At 38.8% G+C, this 23625-nt stretch overlaps 1 protein-coding gene across 10 annotated transcripts in view; it reads right to left on the reverse strand.

The window, feature by feature from the left end:
- The window catches only part of LOC101170451 (nuclear receptor subfamily 3 group C member 1), a 53603-nt gene that overhangs the window by 5069 nt on the left and 24909 nt on the right, over positions 1 to 23625 (reverse strand). For 6 of the 10 annotated variants that reach the window (XM_023962104.2, XM_023962105.2, XM_023962107.2 and 3 more), the window contains 6 exon segments: positions 15209 to 15378; positions 12616 to 12642; positions 6319 to 6435; positions 4276 to 4551; positions 3015 to 3159; positions 1628 to 1758 (listed from right to left, as the gene is read on the reverse strand). In XM_023962104.2, coding sequence (XP_023817872.1) covers positions 1628 to 1758; positions 3015 to 3159; positions 4276 to 4551; positions 6319 to 6435; positions 12616 to 12642; positions 15209 to 15378 — 866 coding nt within the window. 10 annotated transcript variants of the gene reach the window in all.

Genomic DNA, 23625 nt, shown 5'->3' on the forward strand with positions numbered 1-23625 from the left:
CTTGCAGAAATGTGTGTGCATGGGAGGAAGGACACAACAGACTTTTTTGGGTTGTTTTTTTTGGGAGTAATCTGTCATCTAGGGTTCTGATGCCAGCAAAACAGCTCTTTCAGTTCAGACCGTCACAATAAGCACCAATTAAATGAAACCAGAGGACATTTTCTATTTCTAAGCAGCAAATGGAAACCGCTCAGGAACAAACCATTAAAACTAGCTACATTCACATGTTTCTTAGTGAACATGTGTTCCTGTATGTAAGTATTTTGTTGCATATTTGTCAAATGGATGTGACATGTTGTGTGTCTGTTAACTGTAGTCTTGGTTTGTTGGATGGCCTTCATTTGCGTGGCGCTTCGGTCCCGTCCTTTTTGGTTGATGTCAGTTTTTTTCTCGCCATTTTTGTTGCATTGCTAATGTTGGGGGTGTCAGGGGCTAGTGGGAGAGTGTAAACAAAGAGCTCTCAGCAATGGGGAGGGGGAAGGGGGGGTGGGCTTCCTTTGCCCCAAAGGCCCCGCCCACAACTCAGAGGTGAATTTCTACTGCCGCTCTGCAGAAACTAAGTCGGAAAAAAACGCTACAGGCTTTTTTCTTTTATTGGGCTAAAAAGTGCAGGATTAAAAGACACTGAGAACGCTTTTAAAATAGATCCAAAGATGACCAGAGTGGGTCTTTATACCACCAAATCACTACGATTTACTACAAAATAAAATAAAAAAACAATCTCTTCTCCTGATCAAATCAAACTAAACATGAGGAACAGGAAATTTAACCATCATACAGTTTTTGACATGTCCTATAATATTTTGACATCCGACCCCCTGAGTTAGCCCCCCCTCTCTGATTCCATCTCCAAGCCTCTCAATTCTAAGCATTAATTCAGGATACAAATGTTCCTTCTGCCAAAAATGTTCACAACCGTGAAAAGAGTCTCTTAAAATTTAATTTTGTTGTCTCATTTTAAAGCAATCAGTCATAATTCAGCCCCTGAGGAAAAGCAGGAAACAAAATTGTTTTAAATTAACTTGGATCTGACCTCCTCTTTTTAAAAGGGAGGAAGTCTTAGTCTGACATTTCAATTTATTTTTATATCTGACAGAAAGTAATGAGATGCTTTGTAATACAACATAAAAGCAATCTTGGGATTAATTTGCTCCCAAAAAAAGTCATTTCGGAATCAACCAAATTGATGATTTTTTTTTAATAAAGTTGCATTAAAAGGTAAAATTTTCTTAGATTTCAGAGTTGAGTGGAAGGAAACTGTGTAAACTACACGTAGGGGTACCTATAATAAATAGTCATGTGTTTCTGTTTCTCTGTGGCTTTTATATAAAATAGAAACTCATTTTATGAAAATGAAGAATCTCTAAATCCTCAAAGGAAGCATCGTTTTAAAAGTGTAGAGGGAAACATTACTGCTAAAGGACAGAATCTAAATGAAAACTAATTTCCATCTAACAGAGATAAAAGCATCTCCCCAGATACTAGAGCTCATATTAAAATACTGTTTTTAATATTTCAGGATGTTTCAATCTGTTGAATAAAAGATAAGGAAGCAATAAAACACACACACACACGTACATAAAGTGGAAACTTTGTTCTGCTTTTGGAAGAATCAAAGTGGAATTACCTGTACTCAGCAGGAGAAGAACCTTCATGCACAGGTACTCATCGTAGGACACCTGCAGTCTGACAAACTCCTTGCAGATTTTCAGCATCTGGTCGCACTGGTCGGTCATGAAGGGCAGCTGCATGCGATCTCTGGTGTGGAGAGACAATGCCTTCAGCTTTAGCAGGTTCACACAACAATTCATAAAAAAGCATCATTTCTCTGATCACTTCAGAGGGCCACACTGCAACCTCACAGACGATAGGAGAGTAACCATCTGTGTTTAGGCACACGCCCACATCCTGCAGGGTGAAACGGAGCAGAACGTCTGCTGTGCTGCTTACAACCCGTCAGGTCTGCTCTTCCCCCTCTCCTCTCAGAACAGGTTTTCCCAAAGAAAAGCACAAGAGGTCTCAGGAGAGCATTTCTCCACAAAACCAGGCCTTCAGAGGACAGACTTTAACTGTATGTGAAAGCACAGCTCAGATGGAATGAGCTACAGTCACTTCTTCCGGCCTCATGGAGATTCCAGGGTTCTCCCAGGCTGAGTCCGCTGTGGGGCCTCCTCCTGGTACCACATTCCCATTAACGCTTCGCTAGGAGGTATGTGTGGCGTTCTCAGCAGAAGTCCCCCCATCATCCAGCTTTTTCCACCGTTTGAGGGGGTAAACGGTGCTTAACCTTAAGGCTTTTACAATCCTTCTGACAGTTCCAAGAGCCTGCAGTCCCATTTAAATGTTTGGATTAAGCCCAAAAAATTGATGCTTAAAATACTTCTAGGAGGTTGTAATAGAGCATGATGGGATTTGACTTTGTAAGATGCCTCCACAGACTGTTTACTTTCTGCTCTAGAAGGTAAACAAAGCAGTAAACATCCTATAAATGTACATCCAGTGCCACGCTGGATCCTCAGTGAGAAGATTTCTCCTCAGACTGAAACTGAAGGAAAAAAGAGCACAAACCTGTTTGTCACAGATACCAAGCTACCGTAATTCTATGCTGCTCCATACTAACCCTTTAAAGTTTTGGAATCTAACTGGATGGAGTCTGATAGGGAGCTTCAAAGACAAAAATGTTACTGATATCAGCCCTGACTACCAACCATTTAAAACACTGATATAAGGCCAGGGGCTTCCCCCATGCCAAAAAAATATATAATGCACGCTGCTGCTTGATGAAATCTCCCCTGACCACATCCTCAGATATAAGATCACGTCTTAAGTCCTAAGTTTCTATACTTTTGCTCAACTTATCAACTTTATGACTGACTCCCAGCATCTTGTGAGTCAGACTCAGGCAGTTGGGATCAAGAGAAACCAACAGACGCCCAGGAGGGAGAAAACACAGACGTGTCGTATCTACGTCGTAAAACGAAGACCGTTGAGCAACGTGTGGGTTCTCTACTCACGTGTTGATGACGAGATCGGGGGCGAAGCAGAGCATGCTGCCGTTACACTGCTCATAGGATCTCCAACCAAGACTGAAGGACATGAGGAAGAGCCAGGAGCACTGCAGCAGCGTCATCTGGTCATCAATGTGCAGGTTACGAAAGCCTGAGGTGGAGGGAGGAATCCCATGAGTAACAGACTAAAAGAATAAACATTACATGATAAAAGGATATTTTTCTTATCTATTTTTAGCTAACAAATCTAAAAAAGGAAGTGATTCCTATTTTTAGACAAGATCAACACAAATCTGCCTAGTTCTACATAAATGTGGGATGTTACAGGAATAGAAAAATGGATTTTTGTTTTTTTGGTCTCCCTCATACAGTCACATGTTTGAAAACAGTTTGAAAAAGAGCTGGAGGTTTAGCCTCACAGCAAAACTTTCCCTCAGAAATATTCTAATAAATCTGCAAGCAAATGCTTTAAGAGATTACCGGGTCATGTGCCTCTTTTTCTCATGACCCAAAGGTGGTTCCTCCCGTTTTCCAGCTCTGGCTTTTTGAAGTAGGAGTTGATAGTCAGTAAACCAGCGTTTTTTGGGGGCTTTTTGAGGGGGGGGCTCCTTCATATTTAGAGGAGTTAACGTTTAACGGTGTTTTAAAAGTAGATTCCAGTTTAAGGATTGGCTCTAATCACTGATCCATGCATCTTTTTGAAAATCTGCTTTCCTGGTTTCATTCTTCTCAGCAGTCCTCTTATTCCTAACATGACCAAGACTTTTACTATGCAGATTTGAGCCAAAGCACAAGTTCTATAGTAAGCTATTTATGCACAGAACAACAGGATTACATACAGATTGAAAAGTTTTACTGTAGGATCCACAAAATAGAGAAAAAAAATGTATATAAATCCATTTTTCGAGATAACATTTGTTGTCTCTTCTTTCTATTTTAGAGCATTTACAGGGAGATAAACCACTATTAAGGCCTTTTTAGAACAATGTACTTTTGTGATGCTCTGTCTCTACTAGGCGATGATAACACACCATGTGGTCATTTCGGCTTCTCAGCATATCTAAGATGGAAACTGCTCATTCAAACATTTATTTAAATGTGTTCAAAATGTGACTAATAAGTACAAGTGTTGAGGTTACAGTCTACTTCCTTTCAAAGAAGCGAGCACTATTTTTTCAGAAATTCCCATGAATCCTTACAGACGTCAACTACTGGTCACCTGCAGCAGACCCATAAAAGGAGCCTTAGGCGAAGAAGTTCTGATTACCTGGCAGTGACTTGGCCCACTTGACTGCAGAGATGACCTGCTGCCCTCCAAGCCTGTTCAGAGTGCTCATGAGTCGGGAGGAGGTGTCCGGCAGCGTGCTATCGTAGCCCGAGAAGATGACCTCTGGTTCGATGGCCTTGAGCACAGACAGCATGGTGGGCACGAGCTGAGGCATGCTCCTGGGTATGATCGGGACAGGCAGGTTGTTGTTGTTGTTGACGGGCTCGGATGAGCCTGAAGGCCGCTTCATCTTGATCAGCTTCTTGTTTTTCCTCGCTGGACACCAGATTTAAAGCGACCAGACGGAAAGCAACAAAAAGCAAATCAGTCGACATGTCCATCTGAATTGGTGTAAGGTCCAACAGGCTGCAGCGGCTTGCATTGAACTGCTAAATGCATTCAAGGGGGAGGTTCAAAGACCCATTCCTATCATCATTTGAGCCATTTTAAAACCATTTACCAAGGGTTTTTGGGATATGATTATGCCATTTTCAGCTAACACTGAAAAATCTGTCGTTTTCTAAAACATTGTTTTTGCAGAGCAGCAGTAGTTCATTAGAAATTTGCCTCAGAGTTGTGGGCAGGACGTTGGCGCAGAACGACCATGCCCCCCTCTTTCCCTCCCTGTTGCTGAGAGCTCTTTGTTTACATGCTCTAACCCTAGTTTAAGGCCCAACACACCCCCAACCTGGTGCAAAAAAAAAATGGAGAGCAATACTGGAGCTACCCAGCCATACAGTTTTGAGCCAGATGCCAGCTCAGACGAGGAATTCAGCGGATGCATCAGAATGGAGCAGAGCAGAAAGCTTGAGCCCCGCCCCGCCCAGCCCCGCCCCGCCCCGCCCCACCCAGCGTACTTTCTACGTCGCAAATAAGCTCTACTTCAGACAGCAGTTTTTCGTCCAGAGTAATAACGATTTGAGTAAAGAAATTCTCAAAAATGCATTTTTTTCTTTATAAATGTCCTCTATTATCAGAAAAATGCCACATAAACATGAGACAAACCGCATTTTCATTGGAGTGGGTCTTTAAAAATGTTGTTTGAAAAGCGTTTGTAGACTCAGGGCCCTGCTCTTTTTTATTATTTTCAAATGAGTTTTAGGGACATTTCTTGAAAATCTTTAAGTTCTCTTAAATGAATTCTAGGTTTAGGTTTTATTAACCTTTCAAATACTAGTGAGACCGGTGATACGAGATTTCCATGAAATCTTTAAACTCCTTTCTTCTTTTCTTTTAATCAACACAGTGACTCCATCCACATTATTTGGGCATCATTTTGTCATTTTCCAAACTTAAAATAGAACTTATATTATATGCTGAGAGCCTACCAGAGAAGATGATGCTTTTCCCACACTCTACTCTTTTTAATTTCCTTTCCCGGTGTTTCTATGGCAACTATAAGGCTTTCAGGTTGAAGGCTGTCTGATGACACTCTGACGTCCATCAAATCCCACTTCCTGTCTTCCCGCCTCACCTTCTGTGCATGTAATTCTACTTCATGTTGAATGAAAAGAGCACCTTTGCCTTTTTTCCTTCTCTTTAAATATTATATTAAAGGCCAAAAGAGTAGCAGCCTTCAATAGTGTGACAATTATCTCAAAGCTTTTAAGAAGTTGTGATGTCTTCTTTCTGATTCCAGGGAGATCTCCTTCCTCCTGACCTGAGAATTGTTCAGTTTTTGTACTTCTATTTTGTTCCCATCTTCCATGTTAAAAACATACACAAATGCCCCCTTCCCTTGACCTGGGGGGCAAAACTTTGATTTATAGAAGCTATATTGTACAAACCCTGTGATGTTTTAAAGGGACAGCAAATTCAAAAATGATTTCTAATAAGTGAAGTGTGTGAAGAATGTGTTGCCTTTTCAAAAAATGCAAAATTAGTGGGAAAGAGTCGCTACAAATCGGTCAATGAATGTATTTCTCAAACAATAATTACAGATTTGTTTTGCTCTAATCTCAGGTCTGTTATGTTTTGAAGCACAAAAAACATTTCTCTTTAATATTTCGCAGATCCAATTCCACCAAACGTCAAGGTGTTTACCTTCCAAGTTCATTCCAGCTTGAAGACATTTCCTGAAGCGGCACGCGGGGCAGTTCTTCCTGCGGATCTTATCAATGATGCAATCATTTCTCCCTGCACACAAGTAGTTGTGCTGACCTGTAAAGGAAGGAGGAGGAAGAGGGAAAAGGATGAGGGAGACAAATTAGGCAGCTAAGAGGGTTTGAAGAGGATTAGGCAGGGCAGTATGTATAATGACACTCACCACCTGTTGATTCTACAGTAAGCCTCACAAGCTTAAGTTTGCAGTTGTACTTCACTGCACCGTGACTGTCAACACAGCCCTTTCAGAACAACAACACACTTCACATCACCCACATTGTGGCACTCGGGCTCCATCTAAGCCACCCGCTACTCTGCCCCCCCCCCAGAAGATTCATTTTGGTCGAGCTGCGGATGGAATCATAATTAATTTACCATGGAAAACAAGTAAGGATTGATTTTTCACCAGAGGGAAGGAGATGCAATTAGTGTTTCAGAGCACACCTTAAGATAAGAGGGGAAAAAGTCCTTTTTTAATGTGTTTGTTTGGTACCACATCCAATTATTCCTGTTTTTATCTAAACTAGGAAGTTTTCTTGCCTGTGTGAGGTCAGTTTTCATGAAGCACGCTTAATTGAAGAAAGAGAGCTCAAGTGATAAACAGCCTTCAGCCAATCACATGCAGATCACCACCATGTACTGCATTCCCCACTTCTTACACTTTCACTATGACAGCAGTTCTGCAAAATCCAACAGTCACTTCAACAGAATCATCTCTGATGTGCCAAATGAGTCAGTGGCCTAAAAATGATCATGACGGTGGCTGGTGAGAACAAGAAATGCTGCGAAAAGAGCAGAATCCTACACAACAGCCCGCATCGGATTCTTGTGATTTTCACCACAGCCTGCCAGTTACTAATCACTGTGAACCTTGGACACTGTTGATGTGCGCAAAAGCAAAACCTCATCCATCGTCATCGCATCTTTTGTTGCAGACTGTTTGCATTGTGAAACCGTTAGACTTCTAAGAGGCTTGAAGGCAAAGTCAGAGGAACCTGCATCCTATTAAAGGTTTAATAAAGCTCATCAAGCACGAGTTTTTCGTCTCATTTGCTTTTGTCAACAAAGAGAAAGTAAAGTTCAAACGCATCCATGGACCATTTGGACATCTACACTTTGTTTACACCACTTTGAAAACATCAAGTATGGAGGAAGAACCAAACCCAGTTTGTTCAACTACATTAAATTGTTAAAAGGCAGAGATGCAGCGTTAATGCATCATTAACTCATCAACTCATCAAACTTCTTTGTGAGTAACAGCAACTGTGTTGTCGATTTTCACTTTGTTCTTTATGTTCCTGCCAGGATAAATGCATCGTTTCAATGCAGTCCTGCACGTCTAAGTCCTCTGTGTTTATTTATTCCTTTTCTTTTTTCCCCCGTCAGCCTGTTTGCACTTTATCCCACTCAGTCACATGTTTACGTCAAACTTTGGACTCAGAATTCATTCAGACCTATGGCATGTTTCGTGAATGTTTAAAGTGTCTCTCCAGAGTCAAACGACGGCTGGAATTTTGTCAGAAGGTCTTTCATACAGTTAAATGTAATTTTTTTGTTTTACTTTAACACAAAACCATTTCAAGTTTTGAGAGTCAACCCCAATTTTTTTCAGTTTTGAAATAATTCAATTTCTTTTCAGAAATCTGTTCAATCATCTATTAAGGTTGTTAAGTTTCATTATTATTTTTAAATAAAGATAATGGCTTACGGTTAATCACATAATGACTTTAACAGCTAAATTAACATGTTGGTGGTTTTATGAGAACTGCGGCCCAAATATCAGTTAAAAATGTGCAAATAAACTAAAACAGTAACAGTTTAGGATAATACGTATATATCTGTAGCAGAAAACCTTCCTCTGTTGAAAAGAAATGAAAATGAGGCGCAGATAATGAACAGTGACAGAATGTGTTTGTGTTCATCAACTATTCAAACAAGTCGTGGTCTTTTCCCGGCTGTTTATTTAAATGTTGGCTTTGACGTGTACACACTCCTGATATTTACATCCTGTGAACATGATGTGCAGTTTCAGTTCGTTGTAAAACTAGGCTGAGATCAAGCAGCAAGGTGGCAAGTTTAATTTCCTTCGTAAAAACACAAGCTAAAGCGCTTGGTTCAGGGATACTGAGCCTACAGCCCACACGTCACAAGCACCAGCAAACACCGAATCTGGGACATCGAGCAAATGATTAGCTCAGCTTAATGATGCTTCACCCAGCCATGATGGTCTGCAGCCATGATAGAGAAAACATGTGCCCATGCGCAGCCTGGATTCTCATCTAGTTTGAGCCAGTCCATGTACCTGTAAAGATCTAAAAGAGGGAGTTTACACACACGCGAAGGTTTCCGCTGAAGCAGCTGACAACTTCAGATTCTTCCGTTGGGATATTGGTGTGCAGGGTTGGTGGTGTGAACGGGAAAGAAAAAAAAAGGCAGCACCACGGCTGCCAACTGCAGCCATCAATGACATCACAGTACGACACCGAAACACCAACGTGAACAGCCATCTGCAGGCACTAACGTGCCAGCTGAATCCCTTATCTCCCCGAAATGCAAACTAAACAAAAATAGCCTTGCACTCATGAGAACTTCATATCCAGTTTAGACTGAAAAACACATTTGAAACAAAATCCTCACTAATTTAATCTTAACAGCAGCCTTTTGAAGAACAGATGCCATTGATTTCTGCTTAAATGATGTCCATCTAAAACTAAGGGTTTTCCTGAGACTGAACAAAAAAATGAAAAGCAAAATCTCATGGATTCAGAGATTTTTTTTAATGAAGCAAATGTGAATCGTCGATTTATCTCAGAGTCTCAAACAACAGAAAAATACTGGAGTCCAGTTCTTCTCCAGAGATGAATCATTAAAGGTGTCAGCTATTAAAGGATAATGACTTTCCATTGAACGTATAGAGGACATATAGGATTTGACTGCAGTGTTGTTCAGATTAGGCCCAATGTCAATAAACAGATCATCAATCCAACTTTCATTTTGTGTTCTAGACAAGGAGCGCCGGATTTTAGGGCACATTAAGTGAAACAAAACAGTGACATAAAGTGCTATGACAACATTACCCAGAATGCCAAGAGGGGGCCAAAAGGCAAGGGACTGGTCAGAGGGGTTGATGGGAAGTTTTTCAAGCAAATTGTGTTGTTATTCATGTGTGTCTCTGCAATAAGCAGTCTCAACAGAGAGCAAAACCTCAGATAAGTCGAACCTTTTACATAACTCAACATTGTTCAGTTAAAACACATTAACTACAAAACAATATACCAGTACTCACTTTCTCTGTACATTATCTTGAAGCAGAGTTTTAAATAAAATACATTACAGCTTAAAAACATGAGGAAAAGAAATCATTTCTTAGTGGGAATTGATGCCCAGTTATCCTTCCCTTACATTTAATTTATAAAACTGAGCTATACTTACAAATGACAAAGTTTTAGGTATAACTGCCAAAAGACCAACAACAAAAAACAAAAACTGAGGCATCAGATTTCTATTCACAAGTGATTTAGGATTCAGAGATGGAATTACAACCATTACTAGTGACTAAAACTAGGAATCCTGATTAAAATTTACTGTAAGCAGTTACGTTTAAGTGAAGGGAATAATGGATTTGATAAACTGATAAAGCATGTTATAAGTAAAGATTGATTTGATTTTGAGGCAAATGATTTTTTTTAACCCAAGCCTTCAGAAAGTCACAACAATACCTTCCAATCTGGATTCTAAGCATTTCCTGTCAAACAGCTAGACAGGAAGCGGTGCTGCAAAGGACTTTTAATGATCAACATGTGGCCCAACTATTGTCTATCTATGAGAACTGGATCAAGTGACCCCTCCCACCTTGCGTTCCAAACAGGAAGTACCAAGTAATTATATTTGATATTGGTCAGAATAACCATTCTTGCTCTGTTACATTTTTTTTATTTTTTCTCTGGTGCAAGTTATTTGAGTTATAAACTGGCCTATCAAATGCCTTAATAAAAGTATGTGGTCTCTCACTGAATGTTCAAAGCATTTGATTGACAGATTCTCCAGAGCAAGCTTAAAATTAAGAGGGGTGTGGCCTTTTAACAAGCTCACTCATGATTGGAGAGAGTGGTTGCCATAGTAATGTTGACTCAGACCAACTTGGAACAATCACTGCTTACTGACGATTTCTGGTTCCAACATGGCGACGTCTGTACGGTGAAAAATAAAAATGCTGACTGAAAATTGACTTGATTTGGTTGGAAGTGGAAGTAAGTCAGGTGACGTCACACTCACCCAGTCCAGTTCTCACATACAGTCACTACTCCATTAATCATAAGCTTTTACCTCAGAGCCAAGGTCACTTGAATAAAGCTCAACTCACATGTTGCCCTACAGACATATACAGTATGTTCCAACTACTTATACGTTATTGTACTTCTATACCCTAACTTTAATGTGCTTTTTTTAATGATATTTCCAAAAGTTCTTCTACAATTCTACAAACTAAAACCTATTCAGGATGTAACCTGTCTTTGCCCAACAGTTGCCAAGTTAGTCCCTGGCAGTCCCATGACCTCGAAAGGGATAAAGTGGGTTAAGAAAATGCACGGATGGATCTATCTTGACAGATTTCCAACATCATTTTGCATCTGATGATTCCAAAAGAATCCATAAAGTTAATGTTCAAAAGACTAGATCAGGGGATGGCAACCTTTCATTCATGTGCTTTCTGTGGTTTTGTAGATGGTTGTGGTGCCTTTAACGCCGTCGGGATGTGCGAGCGAGCTGAAGGAAGAGAGCAGCAACACACGTGTATGCAGGTGTGAACGCGGAACAGAGAAAGTTCTTCAAAAAACACAGTACATGTTGAATGAGGTTGAATGAGGAGCAAATAAAAGCCTCATCATGCAGAACCTCTCCAGGTCGTCTGTCTTCCAGCTGTTTTATTTTTGTGAGCAGCTCTGAACCAGGAGCTGCTCGTCCCTGGAGCGGCTCCTCTGTGATGACGACTAGGTTTGGCAAGCAGTAAACAGGAAAGGTTCTTAAAAATAATTATAAACAAAACAAAAAACTAACGGGCTGAGTATTAGGTTTAAAAAATAAAAAACATCTAAATGTAGACATTCTTTAAGTAAAGTTCTATGTGACTGTCGACCTGTGTCACCGCCACGACACGGCGTGTAATTCCAACAATGTTCCGACCCAGGTGGGACAACGATTGAGGATTTTGAGAAAACTGAAGTTCCTGAAGACAACAGTACGTTTAATGGCAACTGAGCAGATTTGTTTGCTTTTAACAACTTTACCAGTATCGTCAATATGTAATGAGGAATTAGCAAACAACAAAGTCTCAAATGTGGCGAGACATCCCAGAATAAACACGCAGCTTTGCCCAAAAACATCCTGATCCAGATGAGAAAAAAGTGGATTAACTGCTGATTAATTATGACGTATTTGTTAGTTTTGTGGCCTCTCGGGGAATAGTTCTCATCGTAACCCATTAAATTACAGACGATCCAAAAAAAATGAACGTCTCTTCCCGAACTTTAAAAACCAGTGAAACTATGCCATTCACTGGAAACACCGGGTTTTCAGAAGGGTGTTGTGTCTGAATTTCTGTGGGAAACAGATTCAAATTGCTCTTTGAGTGGTAAAGGTTGCCAACCCCTGGACTAGTTCAAAAAAAAAAAAGTGTTAATGACATTAAAAATACAGCAGTAGAGGAGATGTGAGATTTTAAAGTAATGATTGTTAGGCAGCAAACGAAGTAATCAAATTTTGCCAAACTAAAAGCTAGGAACATCATGGGTCATCAATCCCCATTTAGATTTTCTTTTCTTTAAACAGAAAAACGGGACTCCAGATTAAGGAACAAAAACTGAAATTAGCTAAAAAAAAACAGATTACTTGAAAAACAATTAAAATGTTGACATGAGATCTCAATGGCCAATGTAAGCCATATGCAAAAGAAAAGCTATCATTTTTGTATCTAATACTGGGGAAGAGAATGAGGAGTGACATTCCAAGCAGAAACTGAAGAGGATAATAATCATTCACAAGCAATTGGTGCAGATTTCAATGACAGAGTCAAGCATGCATTAGAAATAGTTGACAGAAGAGGTTTTGACCGTGTCCAGACAGAATAGTCAAGTGTCCAGTAACTACAGTGACACGAGCAAATTAAGAAGTGACAGTAATTCTATCATTAAAAAAATATCAACATTTACTACTATTATTAAAAGTGCATTTTATTACCATCTGTGTTTTGTCGTGCTCTCCATCCTTCACCATAGAGTCAACGAGCAGAGAGCAGGGCAGGGTGGAGGGGAGAAAAACAAAAAAAAACATGACTTTAGCGGAGCAGCTCTGTGAAACAAAAAGGTAAACCTCAACTTCAGTGTCTGGTGTTTACACCAGAACATAAAAGAAAGAAGATTGTGTCGCAGATAATCACGCAGCTGTGCAAATCCTATTTTCAATTAGGGGGTTGTTCATCTAACATTCAAGTAATTTTGGGATCCATATTGATTTATTTTCTAGGTGTAGCAATAAAATGTGTCTTTACAGAAACATTTTACTTTGGTTATTTCTGGCCTTTGGCTAATTTGCTTTGTAGTTTTAACATCATCCTTTTTTTTTCTCTGTATGAAATACTTAATTATTGGTGAAATGTTTGTAGAAAGCTTGAGATTTTAGTCAGCAATAAAAAGTCCCAAGACCCCATTCCAGAAAACAATGCCCAAGAAGAAACTGATGTCAATAATGAGGCAAACTTCTGATTATCACAATATTTGTTTTGCAAAGACAGGAACTTGCTTCTCATCGTCTGCTGGTACAAACACATGGCGGAGTAACAGCTGTTTTATTTGTTGGGCGTTCCAAGCTCCTTTAGTCTTCTTCTCTGAATACACAAGAAAGACGTGAACCCCAAGAATTTGAATTAGGAGCAGCTCCTGTCACATGTAGCCTCCTGCAGACTTCTGGAGTGACACAAAGGAACCAGACTGAGTTCAGCAGTGAACATACATGTCCTCCTTTGGAGTCAATGAGTTACAACATTACAAACAATCCCAGCAGTGCCATGAGTGTACTGTAAAGCCGTTTAATGTCAGAGCTTTCAAAGATTAAAGGCCGCTGTGAAATTGTTATTCAGTCCATTCTTTACTGAAATCTTCAGAAAGACGTGAGTCGCTGCACTTCAAAGACAGCACTTTGATTGCTGCTTAAAGCGTTGTGCATTTCCCCAAAGGTTATAGCTCACAGAAAACTCCACATGGCTAGCAAAAATTATTTCAAATTAAAACATTAACATTTTTAAATCTTAATTTAGTTCTATGCAGGAAAAAAGGCTTCCTTTACGAACGACACTGGCAACAAAAAAAATTAAAAGACTATGAAAGATAATGTCCTGTCTCATTGTTAACACTTACATAATCTAAGATACAAATATGACATAAAACAAAATAAATTAAGTATACAACTTGTTGATCTTCTATTAGCAAAACAATGTTGAGTATCTGTCACATGGTAAAGTAATGTTCTGCAACGGCACCAGTGCAAATAATTGGGGCTTATTGTTGACCCAAGTCTTTAGGAACAACTATGAAATCCCTCTTTAACCTCCTAAGCTAGTGAGCTAGTATTTGAGTTAGCCCTCTATATACGTAGTCACAGGGCCCCAGCTAAGTAGAATTTTCTTCTGTGGTAATATATCCTAAAATGTGACGACCACACATGTGGATGCCAGGTCTTAAAAAATAACGTTACAAGTGAATTAAAGGCTTGCAGAAAGACAGGAAACAGAAAAAAAGGAAGCTTGAACAAGACAGAGAGCAAGAACTTGACAACACTACTCTGTGTTTTTTTAGGCACATAAATATTATCAAGATTTGAAACTATTTTGACTTTGATTGCATAAATTGTTAGTTTGAGTTCACTGGACTTCAGTTTATTCTGTTCACTTCAACAGCCTTTCAGAAAAACAGTTGCTCACTGCAACAGAACGACAGCTGGCAGAATTTTGAGCTGCAAGTTTTGATGCCAATTAAAGTCGCCAGTGAATTATCTGATTTGAGTAAATACAAATAAGAAGGGCTGGGTGGCCAGAGGGGGGTGGGGATTGGACTAATTTTGGTGCAATTATCAAAACTTAAATTGAAGCAGATGAAAACAACAAAAAACATATTTTCTACTACATTTTGACATGGTGTTTGGTGAAATAATTTCTCTGTGCAGGGGAGCAGAAACATAACCGGGTTTTACTGCAAAAGGGATCAGCTGAATTTAATGAGAAGAAAGGAAAAATTGTAATTGTGTTAAGGTCTTATCACAAAGACAAATCTGCAATTTTTAGCTGCATCGTAAAAAGTCTTTATTGGAATTATATATATATATTTACAGTCAGGACCATAAATATTTGGACAGAGACACATTCTTTCTCATTTTGAAGCGATTGTGTTTAAAAAAAATGCTTTAGTTTTTCACATTTTTATGCAATCTTTTTGTTCAACCCATGGAATAAAAGCTGAAAGTCTGCATTTCAATGGCATCTGAGGTGTTTTATCTAAAATTCACTGCAGTAAAGTACAGAAACTAAATTAGAATAAATGTGTCTCTGTCCAAATATTTGGTGTCCTGACTGTATAAAACATTTGCTCTAAAATTAAACTTATATTAAAATAATAAGCTTTTTAAGTAGGTGCAAATCTGATTTATCGATGTTCTAATATACCTGGGCTACCGAGTGTTTTCCCAGCCACCAAACCAGCTATCATTAACTGGAATGTTCCATAGAAATTGCAGTGTTTAGAAAACTATGCATACAGCTTGGCAGATGTGTGGGACCAACCTTCGACTGCCCTCTTGAAGAACACCTTGCAGCTGCCGCAGGTTACAACCCCATAGTGGCATCCTGAAGCCTCGTCAGAGCACACCAAACAGATCTTGTGAGTCTGCCCACTTGGCTTGGAGTGACCAGACGACACCCCACCCCCGGACTCTGCTGTTCTGGATGATGAACTGAAACATTCAAAACAAAAGAAAGGTTTAGATACTTGCTCTGATTGAAGAGAATACAACCATACCATAGTCTATTTAGACACAAACAGCCTTTTAAGGCATTTATTTGAAAAGAAAGTAGAAGCAAATTAATGGCAGAGAACAAGTTATTCTATAAAATAGCAGTAGTATAAAAAGTCAAAATGTTTTTTTCTTCTTCAAAATACATATTGACAAAATGTCGTCTTTAATTGTCTTATTGTCAAAAAAAAAAGAGTTTCAGTTAATGTGTCACTATTTTCAAGAACTTCAATAACATCCGTAAATAAAAGAAAAACATTAATTGAAGCTCATCTCTGAAAAAAACTGCTTTGTGCAACACCTGAGCTCTGATTGTCACTGATTTTTCTTTTACTGTAACTTATCATGACTCCACTGTGAAAATAGACCATTGGCGGCTTCTGCAACCGTACAGCAGGTTAAGTGGCAGGTTAAGTGTTCCACTGATGGCTGTGAAACTGTAGTCAGGAATTTGACCACATCAAGAAGCCTTGATGTGTTCTTCTGTTTGTTTTTGCAGCATGCTGGTTAGCCTCAATACTGTTTTCAAACAACTCTGACCTAGTTTGACAGTTCGTGGCGGCTCGGTCACGGGAAAGACAACACCTTCAGTAAACCTGAACAGACCCGAGCACAGCACGAAAGCGGGTCTTGGAAGACATCCAGAGAAAAGGTCTATTCATATACCAGCAGTGACATTATCATTCCCAAACATACCAAAATGCCAGGGAGAGCAATTAAAAATGCAATACCATGTTCTAATGTAGGTCCTCGGATCAAATGTCCAACATTGTGCAGTTGCAGAGAGACTGCAATACAGGAATGACAAATGTAAAAATGTAGATTTATGTCCTAAACCCAAGTTTCTATTTTTAGGGCAGTGCAGTATCTTCTATTAATGTACAATATTAATGTAAGCTGATGTGGTTTTGAAAACTGCTAACCATAAAACACAAGACTTTTTTGGTAAAATACTGCAGACCTTAGGTTTTACAGATGGTATTTTTCCTTATATACACATTCTTTGTAATAAATACCAAGACTTTTATGTATTTTCTTTGAAGACTGCACTGTTTATGTTGGCTAAACATAACCAAAGGGCATCAGTGGAAATATATAAACATTCAGTTCTATAGATACATGTTAAAATACCAAACTTCTTTTAATGAAACTGAACCTCCAGTCAAATAGTAGTTCAACAGGATGGAACAAAAATAAAAAACAACAACCAAGTCTTAACCTCATACCTCCACTATTGTGTGACTAGCACATAAATGGCACAATGTGGTTAATTCTGAAACTATTTAAACCTAAACTGTCATTACGCTGTATTAGAGGAACATCAAGCCTCTCCTTAAGGTAGTAATCACAACCACTCAACACTATGGCTTCTAAAGAGTTCCGAGCAATTACAATATGGAGGTAGTGGATCTTGATAATCCTAAATCTCTATATTCCGTTGTTTAGAAGGTGATAACTTAGATAAATTGAAAGACAGCTTAACTCCGTCTCCAAATGACAGCGGGTTTTGATTGCTGTTAAAAATAAAACACCATAAGCCGCCCTATTCCCAACAACCCTACACCGTAAATTACACTTGCCCAGAAAGCATAGTAACTGTAACTGCTCTGATGGTAGCGTTGCAATGTTTGCTATGCATTGGTGGCACCTCTGCTCCAGATCCGTTACCACTTAGGTTGTTAGATTGAGGTTGACCCACTGGTTCTATCACTATGTAGCGTTTGAACTTAATGAAGTGATGAATCAACCAATCATCATCACATAACCTAATAGCCCCATAATGGCTGCCAAGATGGTAACCTTTGAATTTGTTTAACAAAAGTTGAAATGACCATTCTGGATCAAACTCTAGTATTAGTTTTATATTAACACCAATCACTGCTATGGTGGGATCTCAAAGTTCAAAGACTAGCAAATATTTAATTAAATTAGCTGCCAAGAGTTGGATTTCCACAATGTTTCAAGCACATTATATTTATCTCTCAATAAATAATGTAAAGCATTTTGTTTTCTCTTTTTGGAAAAAATGGTGAAACTTCAAATTTTATTCTCAACACTCCATGTGTTTTTTACAGTTAATTTCAGTGAAAATTTACCAAAAAATATTTGTACAAACTTGCCAGAAATTCTGTCTTCAGCTGACTAAAACCAATTGGAAAATGAGAATTATTCCAAGTTGTTCTGCTTAAAAAAGGCAAGTCCTTCATTCTTTTAAACTTTTCTTCAGGCCATCTTTATTGCTGGGTTTAAAATCAAAACAATGGTGTAGATTTTTCTAGGTTCAATTCTATGTTTTTTTGGTTCTGTAAACATAAACCACAGTGTGCCGACTTTAAAAACTTTAAAGTCCAAAATTTCCCTTGCAGACACCTGGTTTGGGTCTTAGAGTCATATTTAGAGTCATAACTGTAAACAGTCTGTTAGATGGCAGGTATGATAGGCTAACTGTATTGCTGGAGCAGAAAAATTGGTTTTGAGGATATTTATCCCTATTTGGTTACATCATGTTCATCATCTAAAAAATGGCTGAACTCAATCAGTGAACCAAGAAATTTGAAAAGACACAAAAATAAAAACTTGGGCACAAGTCTCGTTTCACTGCTAGGAGATCAAGTCGGGCTCTCTGCCATTTATCACAGATTTGAGTCTCATTGAAAGTGCCTCCACATTAGGCCAGAATGTTACAAACATGCAAATGTACAGTTATCATGCGTCACACATGGTGGAAAAAAATTATACAAGGACTAACTTACAATAATTATCCATCCATGAAAAAAAAAAAAACGAAACTTAAATAGGTCTGCTTCAAAGCGTTTATACTATGGGTTTAACAATCGATTAATCAATTTATATCCCTGCATGCAACCAATGAAATTACATTATACCATTCCAGGTGAACACTCTATTCTGATTGGCTACTGGGTGTGCATTAAAAAGTGATTTAGCACAGGATAACTGCACGGTGAAAAAATAAGTCCCGTTTACCTAGCCTAAATGTTTTGTATCACTGCGCCGGCTTCTTTATAACAACCTTTTGCTTCATCATCTGGACAAAAACAAGCGGTAAGAGGTGAACTTTCTCTCTGAACTGATGCTTTATTCAAGCCATCGAGACGATCAGCATATATATATCCCTTTATATCGCCAAATCTTGACTGCAGAGGTAGAGCGGCGCGACGCAGACTATTTGTTACGCCACGCCGCACCACGTAACAAATTGTCCGCTTTTGGTAAGAAAAGCGATCAAAATCAGAAAAAAAACAAGAACTAAGGACTAAAAACTGGTTAATATTTATTTCTTTAGTAAGTGACCATGGTATAAGCAGGTTAATGGCCTTCGAAGTGCCCATTATCACTTTCGCGTCAGACGGTTCAGGCGTTAAAAAGTGATAATGCATACTTCATTGGCCATTAACCCTTACCTATACCATAATGAAATCATTTCAAATGAAATAAATTGATAATGTTAATTTTGGAAAATCCCTTTTGGATTGAGGCGCGGTAGGTTTATTTTACAACGTAGAAATGATCCATAAGATCACAGCGGACAACAAACGGGATGCAACAAAACATGATCAAGCCATCATTCCAGTCCAATGTGTGGAAACACTTTGAATTTTGCAAAGGCATGTGACCATACTGTGGGGTTTCATGTTCTAATAAATGTTCCGTTTGTGTTGGTTTTATGTGGAAAAACAACAGTGGTCTGAACTTTATAAAACTAAAATGTCAATAGATTTGCCTTTAATTCTTTTTTACTTGTTTGCTTGTACACATATTTAATTTACACTTTATTATATTGCAAGAAATCCAATGAATGTGGAAAACTCCCCTTCACTGTTCAGTACCCAGCTATTTATCTGAGTCACACTGGTGGAGGTTTTGCCTAAAGATGTCCTGGAGCATTTTAGGTCAATGAATCAGGGTCATTCAAATGAACCAATATCGACTATGAATAGGATCACCGACCACAAATAATGATATGAATCGAATCGTTAAAATGAATCCTTACACCCCCAGTGTTTAATGCAATAATTCAGACAATTTTTTTTAGTTGCACGTTAAAAGAACAACTACAAAAGAGATTTGTTTCATAAGAAAAAACTACTAGAACAGGAAAGATTAATGTTCAAGCATTTATGTAGAAAATACACTTTTACTCAGGGGGGGGGGGGGGGGGGGGGGGGGCACTATAAACCATCCAGTGATAAAGCAGAGACTGAGCTTGATTGTGCCTCTTTCCCTTTAGCATTGGAGTTTTAGCTCCAGTGTTGACATTCTTTAGACTAGCGTGACTCTTCAACCGTTTACACAATTAACATAGTTCCAGTGGTTTCTGAAGTGGAGAAAAGCAGCATTGCGCTGTGTTGCATATTTCTTTGCATCAGAATCAGCTGATTCAATTCATGTTGATCGCGTAAATAGTCAAAGAGTTACAATAGGTCAAAAAGCATGGGGGGAAGGTTCACTCAGTCCAGTTCTCATATCCAGTCAATGGCTTTTCTCATGCATGCGTGTTTCCTCCTGTCCAAAACCATGCTTTATAGGTTTATTGAAGATTCAAATTTTCCCCTTAGGTGTGAATTTAAGTGAGAGTTGTGTGCTTGTGTGGCCCTGCAACAAACTGGGTTGACTTCGGCAAACCCATGACCCCAAAAGGGATATAAGTGGGTTTAGAAAATGGATGGATGTCTCCTGAATATAACATTTTCATGGATTAAACATGTGAATTGTGCTTACAGAGAAAGGTTGTTGGGTGCATCCAGTATTTAGGCGCTACATGTATATATTCAAAAAAGGAACATAATATTTTGTTCACCTGTTTGACCACACCACTGACTTCACACTGCTGTTCTTTTGAATGTGTGGGGTTCTTCTGACAAAACTCCATATTAATTTTGCAATCTTTTTTTTATATATATTTTTGAAGAAGTGTTGTTTTCAAAATATTAAATCTATTGCATTACCAAAAGTAAATACGAAATTCAAAGATGGTATGTACTTGTACAAATTGGGGATTTTACTAAGACCCTAGAAGTGCATTTGTTTTAGAGAGGAGACATTTAGTTAGTTAGCCATGTGTTCTGCATTACATACGCTAGTGTCACATGGAGCAACAAGCTTGAATGGTTAAATTCTAACAAGACTAAATGCAAGTCATTTTGAAATTTGGGGTCTAAAAAATTAAATCCTTGCTAATTCAGTAAACAGAGCAACTTTTTGGTAAACATAGAAATTGTGGCCACTACAATACTTCAGCTACTTCACTTACAGTGACATCAATGGGTCTGACAAGAGGATAGTGTATCTACTATCCATTGATACAATTTCATTAAAGTCAAAAATCCAGATGGTAGCATAAGAAAACCCTAACAATTCTTCAATTACATATTTTAAATGGTCAAATTCCTCTTTGCAAATGTTAGTTTGGAATATAATAATTTTTTTAAGTTGATACTTACAGGGGTATTTGCATGGAAATATCTGCTTTCCATTTGAAAAATTTGGGAGGGGGGGGTGAGAACATAAAATAGAAACCACCCCACCGTGCCCCTTTTTTTTTAAGACGCGACAAAATGAAGGGTTAGACTGTTATCTCTAGATTAGTTTGGCAGAGTCCCATGCTCTCAATTCAAGAAGAGCAAGATCATCTTCATCTCGCATTCACAAGACTGAAGACGGATGAGGAGCAACACTACAGCCTATTTGTGTGATAAGTTGTATGATGTTTTAATGTGATTCATGAATACATTTCTGACCTGTTTTTAAAAATACAGTGAAGTGAGGACAGAGCAGTCATGGATAAGAAAGAAAAGGTAGAAAATCTCACTTGCAGTGCAAGGTAAGCATACATGAGTGGTAGGCTATAAATAATGTGTAAGGTAAAAGTGCAATCATATTCCAGAACTCAGACCAATGCAGTCATAAAAATCTGGCAAATGTCTATTTTATTATGCAATTCCACAGCTTTCCTGTACACTTCCTTCCATGTCTTTCCTTCATTCTCACTTCCCGTCTCCATCACATCCGCCTCTCTCAACAAATCTCCTGCTTCTTTTTTAATGCTCCTTCCCCCTTCTCTCTTCCTCTTCTTCTTCTTATCCTGCCTCATCTGCCAAGGTTATATAATATGTGTATCACTGCCACTGGAGCAGAAGCCTTCCAATCCCCGCCCTCACTTAGCCTTTTGGCCAATCCTGTGTCACCCTGGCAGGGACTATGGAAGTAGTCAGGCGAGTCATGGGATTATCCAACTCACCTGGCCAGAGATGAGCCTATGTGTGTTGCTAATGGGAGGAATGCGAGTTAGCGTGTTTGTACGTGTTGCTGCTGCAGAGAAGCACAGTCATAGAACAGTCTTTTACAAGACAACTGCAATGCGTGGTAACTTCTTTTTTCTTCTTATCTTTTCTGCTTCCTAAACACTCCTATCACCCACCCACCCACCAATCCTTATAATTGAGTGACTACATCTCCTACGCCTGCTGTCTCCTCCAAACGTCAGTAGCTTCAGTTTTTCACAAAAGCAAAAGAGGAAAAAAAACCTTTTAGCAAGAATGTCTTTGTAGAAAAAAAAACATTCTTGGATTCCTACAGTGATGCAAAAGGAATAAAGTTAAAAAATAACATATGTGCACATTGTGCTGCGATTAAAAGTGTCCTTTTATAAGCAGCAAGCTGGTTTATTTTAAGCCTGTGTGGTAAACAAAAGACAGAGTGGGCTGAATGAGGACAGAAAGACTGTACAAGAGGCACTTCCTCTTCAACATTCTGTGACGGTTGAGGTTTTCACCCTACCCCTCCTCGATCCCAGCAAGGAAGCAATAATGACCACTCAATACCAACTTCCACTGTGACTGGTTGATCTTTACACATTCCATTTTAAAATGATCTTTGTGTAAAACAACTGTATAATTAAAACCTGCTTTGACAGAATCAGGTCTGAACACAGCTATTTCCACAAACAGAGACAAGAGCATGTCTCAACAATGAACTGTAAAAATGCATCAACAGCATAAAGTTACAGTTACAGTGCATATTTGCCAGTTAAATGTGCATTTACACCAGCTTATGAGGAAGAAAGAAACACACAAAAGCACACACTTTCTGTTGTAAGAGTTGTCTTATAATCATCATGCAAGCAAGAACTGAAAAAATGAAACTTCAATAGTGTGTCATGGCCTGAGAGTTACAGTGGAACTTATGTTTGTTTGGGTTCGTGGAAGGATGATCACAGACTAGTATGGATATACAGAAGCCTAATTGTCGATTTTCTGGTAAAAAGAGCAGAGCTTTACAAACTGATTTAAAGAAGAATGTGAAACTAGATAAAGGTGTTCAAAAGCTTCTTTGATCAAAAGTTGGGACTTAAAATGTTTTATGTAATATTTCACTTGTTTATTAAAAAAGAAAAAAAACATGATTACAGAAGAAAAAGGTTTTCTCGTTTTGCAGCTCTGATGTATGAGACTGCTCCAAATAAAAAGCAGTTAAAAGTAGTTCAACAAAACTCCTACTGTTCCAGTCTTCGAAGGGTACCGGTTGGGTTAGATGAGGTCACATGTCAAATCCCTGGGGTGAAGTTATGCTGTATTGGAATGTGAAGCTTTACAGGAAACTAGGCCACACGCTTCAGTCTACAGGGAGCACAAGTTTAGGTCTGTGAAACCAACTACGAAGCTTGGGAAATACAAGTAAAAGCCTTTTGTCGTTTTTAGCCAAAACACATTTCCTGCATTTTAGAGCCAGTCAACAGTAGGGGTACACAATAGCAGAGGTGTAACGATACATGTAGTTGGACTGTATCGGTACGGTAGTTTCTGTTTGGTTCACTTCTGTACCGTTTCGGTACATTTTTCTTTTTTCCCCCGCATATATGCATTGTAACGACCAAGCTGCTTTGTCACTCGTAGCGGGGAAACGAGAGCCGAGCTGCTAATTAACTAGCTGCGTTGACTGTCCTTGTCCCAAACTCTACACACCCTCTAACAGTCTCAGAGAGAAAGAGAAATAGATTGCTCCTTCTCCTTTCTCGCATTAAAACCCATTTATTATGAACACACACGAACAGCGTAACAACATGAAGGTCACTTTCTTTTCATAGCTCTCTCAGTGATGGTGAAGAATTCAACACACAAGATTTCACACTTCCCATGAGTCTTAGTGGCTATAGGCGGGGCTAACCCC

Source organism: Oryzias latipes, chromosome 14, assembly GCF_053564925.1.
Source record: "Oryzias latipes strain Hd-rR chromosome 14, Olatipes_Hd-rR_3.1".
NCBI lineage: Eukaryota > Metazoa > Chordata > Actinopteri > Beloniformes > Adrianichthyidae > Oryzias > Oryzias latipes.